This window comes from Perca flavescens, chromosome 21, assembly GCF_004354835.1.
Source record: "Perca flavescens isolate YP-PL-M2 chromosome 21, PFLA_1.0, whole genome shotgun sequence".
NCBI lineage: Eukaryota > Metazoa > Chordata > Actinopteri > Perciformes > Percidae > Perca > Perca flavescens.
In genome coordinates this window covers 13,788,592-13,808,038 of record NC_041351.1, presented here as the reverse complement: position 1 = coordinate 13,808,038, position 19,447 = coordinate 13,788,592, and the positions used below count along the sequence as shown (strand labels likewise).

Here is a 19,447-nt window from a genome sequence, read left to right as displayed (position 1 = left end):
AATGCTCTTTGTGCTCCAATCCACAGCAGAAAAGAGGAGGGAAGCCCACTCTGCAGTTGCACCTCTGACTCAAAAATGTAATCTTGTAAAGTTCAAGTGTGTCTGACCCACTCAGAAACACCTACACACACATACCTCACATACACAGGCAAGCATGATGACCGTAAATCATTCGAATCTGAATGTTCAAGACCTTGAACCACCCGTAAAGCCAGGGGCTTCCAAAGGTCTGCTACACAATAGGAATTCCCCTGCTGGATTAAAAAAAGACAGTTATTCTGCTGTGGACAGACAGACAAAAGAAAGACCACCCTTATTGCACTCATGCTGAGCCATCATGCCTGACTCACATTCACACTTTCACCATTTGCTCAAGGCTATACGATGAAGTGTAAAAAAACTGTGACATCACCCCTTGGCTTTTAGCTGACCTGTGAAGTCTGAACAGAGATTCAGACTAATAAACACACTTCCAAGGCTAAGAACTGAATAATTATTGTACATTGTAGAAGGTGAACATATTTGTTCAAGTACAAATTGTCTTTTGTATTTGTGCATAACAACAAAAACAAATTATTGAGCAAGGAAGTTCCATTCTTGACCTTAGAAAGTAGTTTGACACACACTGTATTTGATACATATGGTATCAGCCATGGTTACAATAAATGAAGACACAAAAGCAAGCAATTTCTTCAGATTGAAAACTAGCTGTGCCAACTTTTTGAGGCAGCTTACCATCCTGAAAACAGACCCTGTGGAGTTTAACATTTAGCTGAAAAGAGGTGTGAGGTATGAGGACTTTAGGAAGATTATTCAAAATGCATCTTTGAGACCTTCACAAAGAACCCAGAGCAGGCTCACATTATCGGCTTCAGTGGCTACCAATGAATTTAAGAATGTTCTTATTACTAAAGCTTTTTATAAATTGATGTATTGTTGATCCACATAAGGCCACAAGATTATATAAGGGTTTCTGTTTGTCATCAAGTCTGTTTTGTCTCTGATTCTGAATTATAGTAACTTTGTTGCTGTTTAAGTATTATTATTATTATTAGGTCTACCATTAATGCACAAAAATAATTAAGGCTACATGATAGGTCTCATTTTATATATATATATATATATATATATATATATATATATATCAAGTATATACAGTGTTATATGACATTACAATGTTTTGGCAGGTTTTAAAGTAGACAATTTACAGTATAATGTTAATATGATTGCAAAGATGGATACAAACTTGCATCCTAATAGGTTTACACTAATAACACTTCCCATATGAACACTTTTTTTCTCAGGCACCGAGTTTAAGCTACCACATAGAGAAAAATCATGCCAATGCACAAATCACAGTGAGTTTAGTTTGACTCACAACATTGTATTTTCACATGAGAAAATGTCCAGAGGACAATGCTGCTTTTGTAGCTCATATTCACACGCAGAGGCACGCACATACACTGCTAAGAAATTGCCATCAATGCTCATAAATAAAATTGTATCAATAAGCAAAGCAAAAGATATATCCCCCAGTGGCAATGTTTGTATCTTTGGAGAAACTGGGATTTGACGTACAAGTTGAAATCAAAGCAGGGAAAATATATAGCACTAGATTTAAACAAGACCCTCTCTGAAGTTCAGACAAACTAGTCATGGGAAAGGACAGGGATTCTCATAGGATTGTCGGCAGTGTGTGCATTACTGAAAAATAGCAATGACGCTAAATAATAGCTGTTAGGTTTTTTTAAATGGCATGAGTTCAAAAGTCTTTTCAGAGATCTTTAAATCTTGGCACAGAGAGAAGGGCAAAGAGACATCCCCTCAGATGAATATACTATTTACGATAATTCCTCATCAAACTCATGAGGCTAGAAAGGCAGGTTTTGCATTTGGAAATATTAAAGGTCTAGGGAAGAACCTCCATTTGTCACAATTTATTGCAAAATGTCAGCAGCAAGCACTCACAATACTGTACAGCAGGGAAGTCCTCATTTCTGATCTCAGCCTCTGCTGTGTTGAGTTTGGATCTTGGCTTGGCTTGTCTGACCCTGATGACTGGTGACTGGCCAGTTCTGACCATTGAGCTAGGAACCGAAGCACCCTGTGACCCTGACTATAAAAAGAAACAAAAACAAGAGGATAGATGAATATGTAAGATGTTGTTGAAAAACTGAACCCTCTTTCATGACTAAAAAATTACACTTTTTTTGTGATTAACAATTTTTTATTATATTAAAATACATTAATATATTAAAATATATATATATTATCATACAACTTGGCTGAGTCTTGCAGCTGTGCGGGTTCGATTCCGACCTGCTGCCCTTTGCTGCGTGTCATCCCCCATCTCTTTCCCCCTTTCATGTCTATCCACTTTCACTGTTTAAATAAAGGGAAAAGACCCCAAAAAGTAATCAAAAACAAAACAAAAAAGCATACAACTTGCAACAGGACCCCAAGTGGAGGCTTTATACAAAACACTCGCATGCACGTCATGCGTTCATCTTCTGGAGCATGTTGCGTTTCTCTGCGTCACATTCCCCTCATACCTCCACACGGTTCTCCCACGGAGGTGCGTGAAAGAACAGTAGGCTATGTAGGCTATACTCTCCCAGTGTTTTTAAGAAAGCCACTAACTGTACATGGGTAATGCTATCTGTAGCCTGCCATGTACAAAGTGTTGTCCTCAGACACCATTTCGTCTGTTACTGTCTGATCTGGCGGTCATTACCCCTAACTTTCGGATGAACTGTGTTATAAATGACAAAAATGCAAAAAAATGTGACTAATCCTTACTTGTGACAGAAATCGCGCAATTATTTAGTACCATCAATCAAAGATGTGTTTGTTTTTAAACCAATATTTAAGGGTTCATACATAGCAGGAAACAAACATAATCGAACCTGATTAGAAGATAACAAAAGTAGACAGACGTCCTAGTGAAAAGTGAAAACTCTTCCTCACTTTGTTCTGGGACCCATGGGAGTCTCTGAATGACCGAGCTGCAGTGTGGATGCTGCATACGGGAGGAGGTGCGGCCAAACTGGATTAGGAAGACGAGGAGAGCGCTGTTGTTGCGTCAAACCTCAGTGTGTCTGGTCTAAAGCCAGCAGCCAGCCACTCAGCGGGTATTGGTGAAAACGGGAGCGACTTGTCGGCAAACTTTTGGCATTGTTTGTTTTTATGAGAGGAGGAAAGCAAGGGACAAGAAGGTGAAACAGCAAGGGAATGGAGAAGCACAAAGGTAAAAGGAGGATTTTTAATTTTTTTTAAACTGGGTCAAAAACATGAACTGCTGACTTCTCGAGTGTCTCCATGTCCTCGCTGACAATGCATCTTTATGAGAATGACTTTACAACTAATGCAACCGTATTTAAAGATATATGTTTGTTTTGATTTGTTTTTTTAAATACACCAAATTAGGACATATAGATGTTGGCTGCATTACAGTGATTTGCATGTTGCCAGAGCCGGGTAGAAAGACACCTAATCTGATGTTTTGGCTTCCAAAAACAAAAAAGGTTTGGGATACCACCATGGACATATAGGCATCTACTGTACATCTTGATTTTAGCTGTGTTTGGTCAATGCTGAAAGGAAACATTGTTTCACACATTGGCTTGGACATGGTCACCTGCCATTAATACTGATGATTCAATTTCCTGTGTGGGTGGGAAATAGGTAGCCTACCAAAATAGACAGACTGTTTTAAGAAACTAGTAAGCTGCCTTTGGGCAATCAGTCAGTTGAACGCACCCTCTGAATATGAAGAACTGCCTTGCCATCCAAGTGGGCTCTATAAAATAGTTACACTGTGGCCACTGATGAATTGCAATAGCAGCAACATTGTTCTCGCAGCATTCCTCATATTCCTGTGGTTATTTGCTCACGAGGGATGAGCAAGGCCGTTTAATACTTCCTGATTGACATAAACAAAGAGTTTGAAAGTAGTCATTGGAATGATGCAGTTCACCTCACATTGCTGTCAGAAAGAAAACTATTTTGCTATTAGATTTATTATCAATACTGTTATTATTATTTTATAATTTGCTTATACTGTACTCCATTAAAATAAACCCAGATTATGTTTAGCTAACTTTCCTGATATTCTGATTGCTCTTATTAATGTGGCAAGGTGTTTGAAAAATATTTTCTGCAATAATTGCTTTAGATGGGATAAAACTGGGAGGCCTTGTTGCCACTACGGCAGGGCCACTGTGTGTTGGACGTTCCCCTTGTTGAGCTGCTCAATTTGATAACAGTAAGTCGACATATCAGAACGACAATCATAACAACACACTAAAACGCCATATAACAACGACAGAGTGAAACGACACAAAGCAACGACACACAGTCATGACACAGTCAGCATCGACACAGCAAGACGACACAGTCAAATGACAAGGAGGGCAACAGACGACAGGAATAAGTTTAGTTGACAGACACATGTTTTGTCTTGTGAGTGAACAGTAAGCATAGACATAGACATAGACACATTGACACATAGACAGTAGACATTGACATAGATATTGGCACATAGACATAGACAGTAAGCATGTTGACTTAATTTTGGCACAAATGGAACCCTATATTGGATCACCACAATTTGAAATTCTTGCTGCAGCATTCCTGTTCTCCAGCTGACCAGACAGTCAAGTCTGTTCACTCCCACACTCTGTCAAAATAAATGATAGCCAGTGTTGCAATTTGTTTATTCATCTATCCGTCACGCGTTGAGCTGACACAATAAATCGATGAATTAATTAGAGATCTGCATGTTTGAGTCATTTTCAAGCAAAAATGTCAAATATTCTCTGGTTCCAGCTTCTTAAATGTGAAGACGTGTAGCTTTCTCTCTGTGTTATATGATTGTAAATTGAATATCTCTGCGTCTTGGTTATTGTAATGGACTTGTTCTTCTTTCTGACATTTTATAGGCTAGATTAAACCCTTAGTCGACTGAAAAAGTAAGATTAATCGATAACAAAAAGTTGCAGCCCTAATCACATGTAATATATCAGTATACATCGATTGATGCATTTTACGTAATGTCATGTTTCAGAATTTATGAGATTACATTGATTGTCCACCAGGGGAGCTACATTGTTCACTTGACTGTCTCCTTAAAGGTCCCATGGCATGAAAATTTCACTTTATGAGATTTTTAACATTAATATGCATTCCTCCAGCCTGCCTATGGTTCCCCAGTGGCTAGAAATGGCGATAGGTGTAAACCGAGCCCTGGGTATCCTGCTCTGCCTTTGAGAAAATGAAAGCTCAGATGGGCCGATCTGGAATCTTGCTCCTTATGAGGTCATAAGGAGCAAGGTTACCTCCCCTTTCTCTGCTTTGCCTGCCCAGAGAATTTGGCCGACCCATAAGAGAGAGACATCATGGCTTTCAAACGAGCAAAGTGGCTGTTGGTCAAGGCCACACCCCACTCTCCACCTTGCCCCCCCCACCCACCCTCCTCTCCTCCTCAATAGCTACAGACACAGAAATGGCACATACTAAGTAAAGCTCACTGTGGGACTGGCTCTAGTGGCTGTAATTCTGCACCAAGGCTGAATTTCGGGAAAGAGACTTCAGATATGGTATTAGGGGACCACTAAGGCCTATATAAAAGCATCCAAAGATCACCATGTCATGGGACCTTTAACACTTTTGATTGTTGAAGCTAAATTGGAATGGACTGCCTATACGGCATGTTACTGTATTTTAAAAGAAAGGTTATCATCACAACATTAATTTGTTTCTAATCAACTCATTAGGCTTTGAAAGCTTAGAGAATGGTTGCACTTTTTAAATCTATTGGTTTTAGATAGGAGCTCCAATTATAAGCCCCAGACATTTTTGCAGGGCATGTAGAGACCTGAGTAATGAGGATGTAATTCATAAAAGAAAGGGAGAGGGCAGGTGGAGTGATGAAGGGAAGGATCCCACACCTGGTAGTTACATTGTGCAGAGAATGAGCCGGTGTGTGGGGCTGAAATAAGGACCAGAGTGTACTCTTTTGGCAGCTGTAAGCAGCAGCACCAGGCCACTAAATTAGATATACTGTAACAGCCACAGGCAGCCAGTGGAGGAAGTACAGTGAAGGGAAACCTGGGAAAATTCAGGGAAACCAATGACAAGGAGACGCATTGTTTAGTATCCTGGGCATGCTCCGTTTTTCCTCAAACCTGATTTATGCAGGTTTCATTCCAAAGAAACAACTTTCAGCAGCTCATGTCACAGATTCTCACACCTTCTGCCAGAGATAGGGATCAAATTACTGAAACCACCTGGAGCTGTGTATGGTTTGAAAGACCTTTGGGCTGGGATAGGACATGTTTAAGGATCATTGTTGCAGCAGAGGACTTAAAGCAGCTCAGCAAAGAGATAATAGGAGCATTTTTCTATGCAATTATTGGCTCACTGGCTACTTTCAACCGTAATACATATATAATAATTAAAAGTGTAATTTCCCTAAATATTCGCATAAAGGGAATGGAAATATTTGTTTATTGTTTTAGCAAGATCCTTTCCAGTATTTATCTTCCTTTACTTGTCAATCAGTGCCTTCCATCTCATGGCCATTGCTTGTTTTGCTTTCCGTGTTATCATTGATCCCCACAGTTTCTGGGTTAAACATGTCTATGTTGAATTCACTGTGCGTGTTCTTTGCAGTTGGGTTTCACCCAGATAAGCAGCAATGCGGTCTGTGATGACGGCTCCTTTTCTTTCCTCCAGCGTCAGTCGTCTTCTCCAATAATAATCAGATTCTGTGATCACTGCCAAAATAAAATGTAAGACAAATGGAGACAGACTGACATATGTATTGAAGGACATTTTTGAAGTGGATTGTTAATTGACCCACAAGCAACTACACAAAAGTCGACTGACTTAGAATATATATATATATATTTTTTACAATAAAAATAAAAGTGTATTGGATTCAAACAGCCTCTCAACACAATATAGTTCAAATACAGCTTTCAACCATCAGCAGCACCATTTTTATGGTTACGGGTTTAAACCATAAAATGTTTGTGTGCGCTGTATCATTTGATGTAGTGTCAAAAAACAGTTGCTGAAAAGTTATTTCAATTTTATTAGCATGTGTATTCCATACTGGCAGCGCTTTCAGAGCTGGTGTTTTAAAAAGCCTACGCTCTGTGAACTGAATATCAATCAAAATGACTCTCAGTCAAAATAAAGTGTGCAGTTTGAGTATTTAGTTGAAATTTAGAGTTTCAAATGTGCTTTTCTGTGCAGTATGACAGCGTGTGACAGAGTCAGTGGGTTAAGTGGGTTTGACCTCCCATAAGCTCAGAAGAGGCAGGCTAGGATGTAGGCCATCGGGGCTGGCATGGGGTCTCCCACTTCATGTGTGTTTGTGTGTGTGTGTGTGTGTGTGTGTCATGGGCTGTACTTGCCAATGGGGAAGTGAGTCGAGTGTGGGTGATTCAGGAAGCTGGACTGGGCTATAAAAATGATGAAAAGAAAGACGGTCTTCCTGATCTGTGGCAGTGCAGCGCTCCATGTGAGTTTGGCCCTTTTTCACCCTCTGGGTCTCGCTCCTGTTCATTTACAACACATCAAACGTGGCTTTGTTTATTGGATACAGGAGCTCTGGATCAGACCTGTATTGTGTTTTTATTTCCTCACCAGGTACTCTTTTGAAGAAAATGGTACTTAGAACAGGAGCTTACTCTCTTGTAATCACACACATGTGCACACTCACTAGTTCTTACTTTCCCTGCAGCCCTCCTGGCCACTTATCTGTGGGATAATAACTAGCAGAGAAGCTTTTATGTGGATGACTCGGAGGCGACATTGCTAGTTAGGTTTTTATTTGTCAGCATCTGCTTCTAGTCTGTCGCTTTTTTTCTCATCAAGCCAAGACTGTGGAGCCTTGTAAAGTTTCACTTTTCCTTAAAAAATAATCTGCATGGTATACACATGCATATACACCCCGCCCCACACACACACTTCAGAATATCTAGAGGACGATGCCTTTGACTGTTGGTGGGGTACTGTTGCGCGAGAGGACATAAGGACAGAAGAAGATTGAGGGAGAGATGTAGTCATGGCGCTGCATTAAGAGGATGAGGTGCAACCACACTGAGCCTCTTCTGCACCATAGCCCAGGGCTGACCGGTTATTCATCTCTGTGTGTTTGTGAGGAAACCCAGTGGGAGTGAAAGAGTTACAGAGTTGTGTGATTTTAGAACAAGTAGTCTGGAATCACAATATTACTGTCATTTCCTGGCAAAACAGGCATTGAGTTTTCTGCATGTTCTACTGCACAGATCAGTCAATGTGATTTGATATTAACTTGTTTTAGATGCAATAAGAAAAAGGCTAAAACGCTTCTTAGAGCTGAGAAAAACTGCAGTGATATTTCCCTGTGGGTTTGTCACCACATTCATTTTACACATAGTAATTTGATCCATTGTTAATATATGAATATTAGAGCAGCTGATGACATTTTAGCATTATTAACATTCCAGTCCATTAAAACTGTAATACAAACTGTCTTGCTTGTTTAATTTGTCTTTATAATAACTCATATTTAATTTGCCATTAAATTAAGGCTACAGAAATTCAAGAGGAAAGAACTTGTTAAAGAAATGCAATTTGTTAAAATATTAAGACCAGCATAAATGGCAGATTATGGCATAATCTTTCAAACTTTATTTTCATTCCGCTCTTTTTCTCACTTCCCACATCTTTGACTTTGCTCTATACACTCTATACACACACACACACACACGCACGAACGCATGAAAGCACGAAAGCACAAACACTTCCTGTCATCAACTAAGCCAGAATGTTGATCCTTCAGCTCAGGCCTTCATCTGCAGTAACATACTGTACACTGCATCCTAATCAAGTTTCTCAAGTACACCATGGTCCCTTTCTATATAAAAAAAGATTTACTTGGAGCCTATTAGCATGTTTCAGCTATGAAAACTGCCTGATTTCTCTAAGGGCAGAGCAGCTGTAAGCCTCAATATCACCGAGACAGCAAAGACTGGAAGAAAGAAAAGGGTGTTGGGAAAGATAAAGTGTGAGATGAATAAAGGCAAGATTCAATAGTTGGGGCAGAGGGAAGATGAAAGAGGAGAAACTTAAAAAAGAAAGAACTATGTTTTATAAGTGACTCCTTTACCACTGGACAACCTTGAGCTCCTCCTACGTCACATTTTTTCCCACAGTGTAAAAAGCACTTCCTGTCACTAGTATTTGGCCTACTTTATGACCTCAATTGACGACTGACACAGATTTTATTTTTTACTACATTTTAACCATGCCATACCAGATAGAAGCTAAACATGCAATCAATAAATTAGAACCATGCGGAATTTTACTTAGGTTGCCACTCACTCTGCAGAGTCTGTTGTGTTGCTGGAGTGTGAGAAACTTCCCAGTGGTTTTCAGACACAGCAACACACTAAGACAGGAACTTGTAAACACTGATGACCGTGCACCTTAACATAAGATTCAGAAGTCCTCCTAAGGCCCAGCAAAACAAATAACGAAGACAAAATGTCCTCAACTTATTAGACAACAGCCTACAATATACATCTATTGCATATGAATTCAATTTAAACAGAGAATGAAAAGTGACAAAGACAGGGAAACACAGAGGCTCGCCTTTGATCAGATGAATACTGCAGAGCAGAGGGACTGACGAGCAGAGTTTATCACAGTGTTGCATGAGGCATGGAATCTGAAATGACGCACTTGCTTTGCTGTGAATGTATCTTGCAACCAGAATTTGAACAATGTTGCATGGCCTTTTTCGACACTTAATGACTGTAAATACAATTCATGAGAAATCCTCTTCATCCTCCATCAATCTGTATTCTATACTATCTTACTTAGATTCAGGGGTCATGGTGAGAGACATTTCTAAAGAAGTCACAGAACGATGCTTAGTTTTTCTCATTGACTGGTAAACGTAAAAGATGTTCTCGGCATTGTGACAAGGACCTGTTAAAACAATAACCTAAAGTGAAATGTAATGCTGAAGACACTGAAGATTTTTTAGGTAGATCACCATTTTAATATTCCTTGCTTTTTATGTTTTCTTTATGTTAGAATGTTGACTTAATGCTGCGAGAAAGGGACTTATGTGCCTTTACCAGTAACATTTAATGTTCCATCTTGCTTTTAGCTTCAGTTTATTCTTTCACTTTTCACTTCTCTCTTGTGTCACTTTGTCCACTTCTTTCCAAAGTTCCTTCAGTGCTACTATCAGACACAGACGGCCCCTTCCCTGAAGTCATGAAGTTGACACCCGCTTTTTAATTTAGGTTTCTACGGCAATAACACCAAAACACAGCTTGGATTAATCCAGCCATGTCCACGCAGTCCCTGCCTCACAGCTGAACCCAGCATGTTGCAGGGAGACAGACCCGTGCCTGCCAATAGCATCAAACACCATTTAAATCAGTGTTTTATCCTTTATTCGGCTCTTCCCATCAGCCAGTTATCTGCCCCACTGGCCAGAGCCAGGCCAGGCTGGAACAAACCAATCATACGTGGCTCCTTCTCCCAGTTGTATTGCATTGAAACTGACTCAAAGGTCAGTGCCATTTGGGTGTTTTTCCTCTAGACATTTTGGTGTGTAAAAATCAAGTGATAAGAAACAAATCTGCTCTGCTTCCGTCAGTTTCTTTCCTGTCTGCTGAAGCAGAAACAGCTTGAATCTGTTGTGTATCTGTGTACAAACCAAACATTTTACTGTAGTAGTTGGTCACTGGTTCCAATTCTCCTTCTTTCCACCACTTCCCTTTCTGGTAAAGTTGTAGCTCTGCCATTGTCAGCCACAATATGGCACTAGATATCAGCTCGGTGCTGTGTATCATATCACGTAACTTTGTTTGACTACATCTACCAATCATTGGTTTCTTTAAAAATTGAATTATGAAAGTTTCTTTTCTTATTCATAATAATTGGTCTCCTTTATGTTTTTTTCATAGCAGGAATATTAATGATGAATTGTGTAATTCAACTTTTAATTGAATCTACTTACAAATAGACAACATACAAGTACAGTTTACCAACTTAACACAGACTGGGACAATGTAGCACAAATGCTTTACCCAGCAACAATGGGTAGAAAGCCAAGCAAGATAATGGGTTGTTTGTCTTATTTTTCATATTATTGTTATTTATTTACCCAAAACTAAAATATGGTATGGTCGCAAACCGTTATAATGTACTCTAGCTCTTTTTACATTTACATGTTTGTTGCTGATTGTCAATAATGTAACGTGAGGGTTCGATATGTGATGGTATTGTTTTTTTTTGTAAAGATACATTTTTGGGGCTTTTCCCTTTATTACATAGAGACAGTGGATAGGTATGAAAGGGGGACGATTCCAACCCGCCCTGCGGCAAGACTCAGCCAACATGGGGCGAAGGCTCTTACTGGGTGAGCTAGAGGCCACCCCGATGGTATTGTTTGTTGAACTAGCAGTAAATCTGTGACAGTTTTTTACTTATTTTTTTAAGATTATTTTTTGGGCTTTTCCGCCTTTATTTGATAGGACAGCTAGGTGAGAAAGGGGAGAGATAGAGAGGGGGAAGACATGCAGGAAATCGTCACTGGTCGGATTCAAACCCTGGACCTTTGCGTCGAGGCGTAAACCTCCAAGTATATGTGCGCCTGCTCTACCCACTGTGCCAACCTGGACACAATCTGTGACAGTTTTATGATAAAACTTGAGATTGTTGTTGTGTCTGACACTGGGTCACTATAACCATATTTTAGTTTGGGTGAACAAACCAACCATAATATAAATATTACATTGCTGAGCATGTTTGCAAATCAAAATTACAATAAAGCACAATGGCCTAAAACAGCTGTCTCGTCTGTAGAGGATACTGGGGCAGCTGCTCAACTGGGGTGCCAAACAGATGAAATCACATTCAAATAAACTGCCAGTTAATCTCCTAACATGAGTAATGGTGCTAGCTGTGTTGTAAACAAGTTTTATGAGTTTAGAAAATGCTTGCTCAGGAAAGAGAAAGATGGTTTTGCAGTTAGCTAAGCTAGTTGATTCTGATTTAATGTCCCTTCATTACTTAATCATGTTAAACAAGTAAACACTGAGGGGGTTTCTTGGTTGCCTGTGCAAAGTCAGCATTGTTTTCAGATTGATTAAGGTTCTGCGTCATTTGTTACAGTAGGCTATAAGAAAAACATTTGATACACTGTACTGTAAGAAAGAGTTTGACTTTTTTCACCATTGACATATTGACACAAAGACATAAACTTGCGTGAAAGCGGCACAAATATTGCATCATATTTCCTGGAGCATGAATTGATATGCTAGAGTTGTTTTGAAAGTAAGACAGATGGAAGAAGATGATGTAAAGATGAGAGGAAACATAAAAATGGGGCCAGTTTGATTTTAGAAAGGAGAAAAGAAGACAGAAGGTAGAACACACCAGTCACACGTGCGATCACGGAAGGCTTGTATCATGTGGACGAGCTGACAGTGTTGTTGTCATTGCTTAGAATTCCTCATGGGGGTGACAGAAACTACGCACTATAGCTTTTAAAAAGATGTGAGTTTGTTTTGGCTATTTAGAGGACATGGATGACAACTTAAGGGTTTTGTAAACATGCTATTGATGTGAAATTCTCACTGTGATGTCCCAAGTCACGAATTCAAAACTCAACTTAGCACAATAGAAATAGTGCATTTGTGTTTGAGATATCCCTACCGGAGATGGAACAAAGCACAACGTTTTTCATATTCTCTTAGGTCTCCCACACATGACATGGGTTTTAGTATAACATGTTTTACTACTACAAAAGTGGTTCAACTGACCTAGAATATTGTGACACACCACATAAACAAAACAAGTAAGATACCTGAAGAGCCTGCTCCTGCAGCCTCCACCTGCTCTGCTTTTTCTAATATCTTGTCCTTAGTCCTTGTTGTTATTGTTGGTGGGACTTTACATAATCCTGCATATCCAGCAGTAGAATGTAGTATCCTGGAGTCCATGTTGAGCCTCCTCTGCCTGCAAAGGAACTCATTACTTTTTAGATGAAGACACAAAAATATGATCATCTTAAAACCTATGATGCATTGTTACAGATTTAACCACCAAGCAGTATATAAAGCAGTTAAGATTAGCTACACCTCGAGCAACTACAACATTACAATTATTTTTACACGTGAATGCAATGCATCAATAATACTGATCCAATAAAACAGGAAAACAGGGATAGGGGCATTCTGCTGTCTATCTACTGTTATTTTGAGTTTTACTTGTATTTTTTAGTGAAATTTTCAATGCAGGATTTTACTCCTGTGCTGCGCACACACCTCTCTTCATGTCCCTGAACTCGGCACACATAGGCGAGAGAAAGAAGCGCTGAAAGTGCTTTAGTTTTCGAGATATTCCCTACTGGAAATACAGGATTATGTAAAGTCCCACCGATATTATAACAACAAAGACAAGAACAAAGACCCTCCAGGATAAACAGGGGCAGGCTCTTCAGGTATCTCACCGAAATGTTGAGGCGCTCATGTTAAACAAATCTGTTTTTAACCAGAGCAGCACAGATCTGTTGATCATCCAATTGCAGAAGTGGAAAAAGTACTCAATTCTTTTACTAAATTAACCAATACCACAGCGTGGAAATACTCCATTACGTGTAAGTCCCGTATTCAAAATTTTAAGTATTCAGTATTTCTTACTGTTGTGGGAGATTTTAAGGGGACTTTTAAAGGCACACCTAATTAGATTCTTGTCAGATAATATTAACCCAGGATGTTTCGAGATCAAGCAGCATATCAGCAACGCGGAAGCAGTCTGATTGAAATGAGAGGCCATGTCTGCCTCGTTCATTTAATCAAAGGAAATGGCTGCACCCGTCTCTGCTGAGATGTGGCCCGTCAGTGTTGATGCAGGACCTATAGCCTCTCAATATAAGAAATGCTACCAGGATCCTGACAAGACCTTCTTGTTCAGCAGATTTGTTCAAATTAAACAAGGAGAATGGTGGTACAGACCTAAGTTCAGTTCCTTCTCTTCCTTGAATGAAAAGCCCTTATACAGAAAAAGATTTTGACTTTTTGAACTGAGGAGTCCTATTTTTGTATATTTCATTCCTTAGCTGACCAATTTTAGGGGTTGTTTCAGTTAGTTTTGGTTTTTAGTAAGATCTTGTTGTCATCTTCCTACTCACAGGACAGACTGGAGGTTAGCAGCTGGGCTGGAAATCTGTTAAAGAATGCTATCATTTGTAGGGTTGGGTTCCTACCCAATCGGTAGGATTAGAACGCAAATTTCGGTTCCTCATTTCGGTTCCACTTTGTGTCGACTGAAATATTTTCCCTCTGTCACTCCGAAACAGACGTAAAAATATCCCACTTTCTTTGTAGTCTACCGTTAGATAGCTAACGTAAATGTAGGCTACTTTTAAAATGCCATATTTTCCCTCTGGGCTCACCAAAACGGACGTAAAAGCATATTACAGCTACCACATCTATAAAAGAGCCTTTCTTTTATCTAATTTTTCAGTTTTTCAAGAATCGGTTTAGGAATGGGAATCATTTTAAAAGTACTGGTTCGGCATCAGAATCGTAAAAATCCAAACGATACCCGACCCTAATCATTTGTCCTGATGCACATATAGGCATGCATGCAAAGACATTCTTAGATTCAGTTTGCTATTTTTGAAGGGTTAAATAAAAAGATTGTAGCCAAATTGAAAGAATGTCAAACACAATTTGAGTGGATTTTTTTTAAGTGTTTCAGAAATCAAACAAAAGCTTAATTATGTTTCTTGTCAATGAAGCAAACCAGGAAGTACAACCTCAGGCATGAGGAAGAGAAATTCCCCTGATGCATGCTGTACGTGTTTGAAAAACTCAAATCAACTGATTACTGACGCAAACTTTATGCAAAGTGTTCACTTTGTTTTATTGTTAACTTCCTTTTTTACTGTGTTCTAATTGCATCACGCAAATATATATATTTTTAGCTGAAAACATTATAGCACTCTGGCTGGCTGATGGTCTCTCAGATTCCTTTTGGCCATTCTACAGAAGTGAATTGTTAATGCTGTGGAGGCTGCGGTCACTCACTGGATGTGCAGTTGGCGTCTGGCCAACCCGTGGACCACAGAGACAGCCTGCTACAGACCTCCCTGTCCTGTCAGCTGACTCCGTTTCCCAGGGTCCTCCAATCCAAAAGGCCATCAGAGTCAATCTCTGCAAACACACAAGGAGGAGAAGCTGGAAAAATGTTTAGAGTCATACTGAACAGCCAAACATCAGCAGCTAAACAACTATTGAAATGTAATGAAAAGTTTTAATCATTATAGTAACATTTAATTTTAATTACTTTATCCATATGTACATGTATGTGTGTGTGCGCGTGTGTGTGTCCAAACCAGTGATGTTTTTTTTTCATGGTGCGGGTCCTTCTACCACAGGGCTTCTCAGCAGACGTTGACTCAGCTTGAGCAGGAGTCATTAAAAACAACCCAGCTTGCCGTAGCTTTTCGTCATCTCCGAAAGGCAAAGCTTACCGGTGTCTGACACCTTATTTTGCAGAAATTTCCCCCACTATGCAGACGTCCTTTGATGTGTGGGAGTGTAGGAAGGAGGGGAGAGGGCATTAATGTACTCCCCCACCCAACCCCCCCAAGGCCCGGTTAGCGATCAGTTTGAGCCGGAAGGAGCCACTAAAACAAACAAGCTGACAGTTTTAAAAGAGTTCAGACTGAGAGCAGCAGTTCACTCTCCTTATAATAGTTTGAATAGAATATTTTATATTAAGTAGAGTTCAATTCTTGAGTAGAGTCAGATGTTTTTGACATATATAATGATATAATTTCAGATTTAGTTATAGCAGTTTGGTTGATATGGGTACAAAGACTCCTGCCCTGGCTAACTTTTGGTGTGTCCAGTGTCTCAGTAAAAATCCAGTCACCTCATTAGTATGTATGTGGTAATGAAACAAAAATGACTGTACAGTATAGTGCTATTAACAGACATGATTAAACAGTGTGTGTGTATCTGCTCCAATATGAGCTGCAAACGTTAGCGTGTACAGCTAACTAGCTTCAAGCAGTAGTTAGCTAACTCTGCATTACAGTTCCTAGGCCAAGAAGCATTTTGTTACATTAAAAGGCTTATGTTGGATAAATTTCTCTTGTAACATTAAAAATCATTATTTTAATTATTTGATTTAGAAAATATGAACAATAAAGTATAAATATCTAACCTCGTCTAAGTGTGTAAGCGAAGGTTTAGTCAATTCAGCCAAAATACCAGCACCTCTAAAGCTCAGGAATGAACATGTACATTGTTTGTTTAATCTTACACCAACAGAAATGAAGGCGTCATTTTAACCCTTGGAGAGAGCTAGGCTAACTGTTTCCACCTGTTTCCAGTCTTTATGCTAAGCTAAGCTATTCGCCTCCTCACCAACTCCATACTCAATGCACGACATGAGAGTGGTATCGATCTTCTCATCTAACTCTCAGCAAGCAAATACTATTCTCATGACATGTCATCTGGGGTTAAATTTGTGTCTATTTTTAACATTAGCCAAGTAGAAGCAATGCTAAAGCTAAAACAAAATAACAAAAGTTAGCGCTGTACATTCTGTGGGTGATTTCATACATTTTAGTATCTAAGAACAGTATGACATCGCCTCTGATATTAGCCCCACCTTTTCCTTTAATAAACGTCTCTTTTCTTTATCCCCCTTCTGTCTGGTCTTTTGGTGAAGTGCTCACACACTGAGGCCCAGTGTAGCAAGGGGTCTATTCATGAGGCCAAGAGACAGTGAAGGGAAACACAAAGAACTCCCTACACAGTGGAGAGGGCTGTGAGCTCAGCGCTGACCCCTGAAGGATGTGTGTGGGCTGCACCCAGACACAGAGGCCCCGCCAACTCCAGGCCCAGGCTTCTCCCTGCTCTGGACTCGACCTTTCACTATACCCCTGCAACTCCCAAAACAACTTCAAACAGACTTGTAACTGTCAATAGCAACTGGATCAGAGTAATGACTGAATGACATAAAGTCTGCATGGTTATCGACTTGTTGCCAGCTAAAAACCTCTGAAGAATCTCTCCCATGTTGGCATACAGCACAGCCTGAAGCATAAAAGCCAAGCAGTGAGAATAAAATAGCTAACAAATGTGCAGCTGAATTCAGTGTTAAAAGACAAGTCACTGAGTTTAACTCCCTGTTCTCAATCTCAGCCATAAATTAAAGTATAATAGCCTAAATATTTCTGCCTGGAAACTTCACAGGGTTTATGTTGCTTGTAGCTCTTCTCTTTCTTGCTGATGGGAACTGTCACAGTTCTGGTCTGGAGCCATTATTTTAACACTCGCTCCAAGAAACATGTAACACCATTTAGCATAAAGGAATTTTTATTATGCCATACCTTTGAGACCCTCTTGTCTGTCTGTCTGTGCTCCCAGTGCTGGACCAGCTCCTGATGGAGCTCCACCACTTCCTGCTCGTCCTGGACAAGGAGACACTGAGTGGGAGTGCCACCATCCAGAAGGGCTTGCTCTCCGATCTCCTCCAGTCCTACAGAACCTCCAATGGTATGAACAAAAATCTCCTTTCTGAGTTTTCAAAGTGTAGTGGCTACACATACAGCTGAGCACTTATTTGCATTTAAAAAAGTAGATTAATAGGCTCACTGGCTTAGTTTTTTAAACATTTTAGTCAGGAAAATAGCCTGAGCTGAAAAGACCACTCAGTAAACTAAGTCAGGAGTGCATACCAGTAGATGATAACATCTCACCCCTAACTTAATTAACATATATTAAAACTCTGCAGTAATAGTAGATATATAAGGAAATACAATTATCATGCTGCATGATCTAGTTCTCACTTTAAATGTATTGAGGAACCTATTTTGATGGATATTTTTGTGGAAATTGGTCAACCTGTTGACACGTGGAACTAAAAACAAAGACAAGTAGGAAGTGAAAGGTTGGAAACATCGTCAATGTGATAGTACCTCATGTAACATAATAGTTGTATTTGGAAAATTACAGTAGAGGAAGAGAAAGTTGCTCTGCCTGGTTAGGAGTGGCAAGAGTCTGCAAGAGAGTAGCTGTAGCAATGCACGCTATGTTACTGTATTGCAAATACCCGAGAATTAGAAATAACACGGGAAATGAGAAAAGATTTGTATTTCTAGCCCAAAATGTTGTTTGATTGCGTAAACCACAGTGGATTTTCCTTGTTGGTCTTTACTGTAAGACCATCATTCATTCCTTGTCTGCACTGTGTTATGAGTTGTCATTTACCTCCCACGAAGGCTGCTGAATGTCTAACAGTTGCTGTAGACTTCCAGCTCCAAGAAATATAAGATACTAAAACACTTTTTACTAATTAAGGCAGGCTCATTTAAAAGGTCAACGCAATTTCCAACGAGCTTGGTCATTTCTAAAATAATTAAAAGAAATTGTCTCAAACATTTCCTCAGTCTTCCTTATTTATATTTCTTAATGTTGTGGTATTTGGAATTACATGAAAGTTACATTAGTTGAGGTTTAACCACAAATCTTTAAATATGGGTCACTAGAAGTTAATCTACCTTTATGCAAAGCACCTTATGTAGCATGTGGTCATACCCTGCGTTTCCCACAATTCAGTGGGCTTACATTGTCGACTATCAAGCAACCCACTCTGGTATTATGTTGCTAGTATAAACTCTGAGTAACCACCGTGTAATAATTATACTCTTGCAGGCTTCTATTAACAAATACATTTGGGGTCTTTTATCCCATTTTTGTGGCTAAAAACCACACTGTGGCAGCTGAATTAAATACTTTTGCCTGCATTTCTACTTTCCTTGCAAAATTATTTTTTTCACGTTGTGGATGTTTGAGGTTATTATTTTTACGCTTACAAGCAAAATATAATCAAAGTGCCACTTGCTTCATCATAAAATGATGCATGGGTCGTTAATGTATCCTGTCAAACAGCTAAAGACAAGTTTGTTGTTCTTGCTCACTGGCTCTGACACTCAACATGAAAATGTGGCAACTGCTGGCGGTGCTGATGATGTGATTTATGGCGCCTGGAAGTCAGTAAGTTACGATGTGAACCAGTGCCACACAAGCCTCAGTCCCTAGGTGTGTGATTAATTGGGAATAATAAATGACACTGCTGCTCCTTCAGAAATCTTAGCTCTGTGTCATGTAGGGAAAAGTTGCGAACTATTAAAAACAGACATCTTTATGCTGATCTTTATAACAATTTTCTGGCAATTTCTTTTACATTCTCTGTCACTTTTGATTTGAAAAAGCCAACATAAGTTGTGCTACTACTCCTTCTTTGTCTTTCTCTGTCTCTCACACACAACTCCCCACACACACACACACACACACACACACACACACACACACACACACACACACACACACACACACACAGCAGTCATGCT

At 39.6% G+C, this 19,447-nt stretch overlaps 1 protein-coding gene across 1 annotated transcript in view; it reads left to right on the top strand.

Annotated features, from left to right (window-relative positions):
• The first annotated feature begins 3,014 nt into the window (after positions 1 to 3,014).
• The window catches only part of afap1l2 (actin filament associated protein 1-like 2), a 40,928-nt gene continuing 24,495 nt past the window's right edge, over positions 3,015 to 19,447 (top strand). Inside the window, exons 1-2 of the mRNA XM_028567232.1 lie at positions 3,015 to 3,247; positions 17,463 to 17,591. Of these exons, the coding sequence (XP_028423033.1) occupies positions 3,232 to 3,247; positions 17,463 to 17,591 (145 nt within the window). The 5' untranslated portion in view covers positions 3,015 to 3,231. The remainder of the gene's footprint in view (positions 3,248 to 17,462; positions 17,592 to 19,447) is intronic.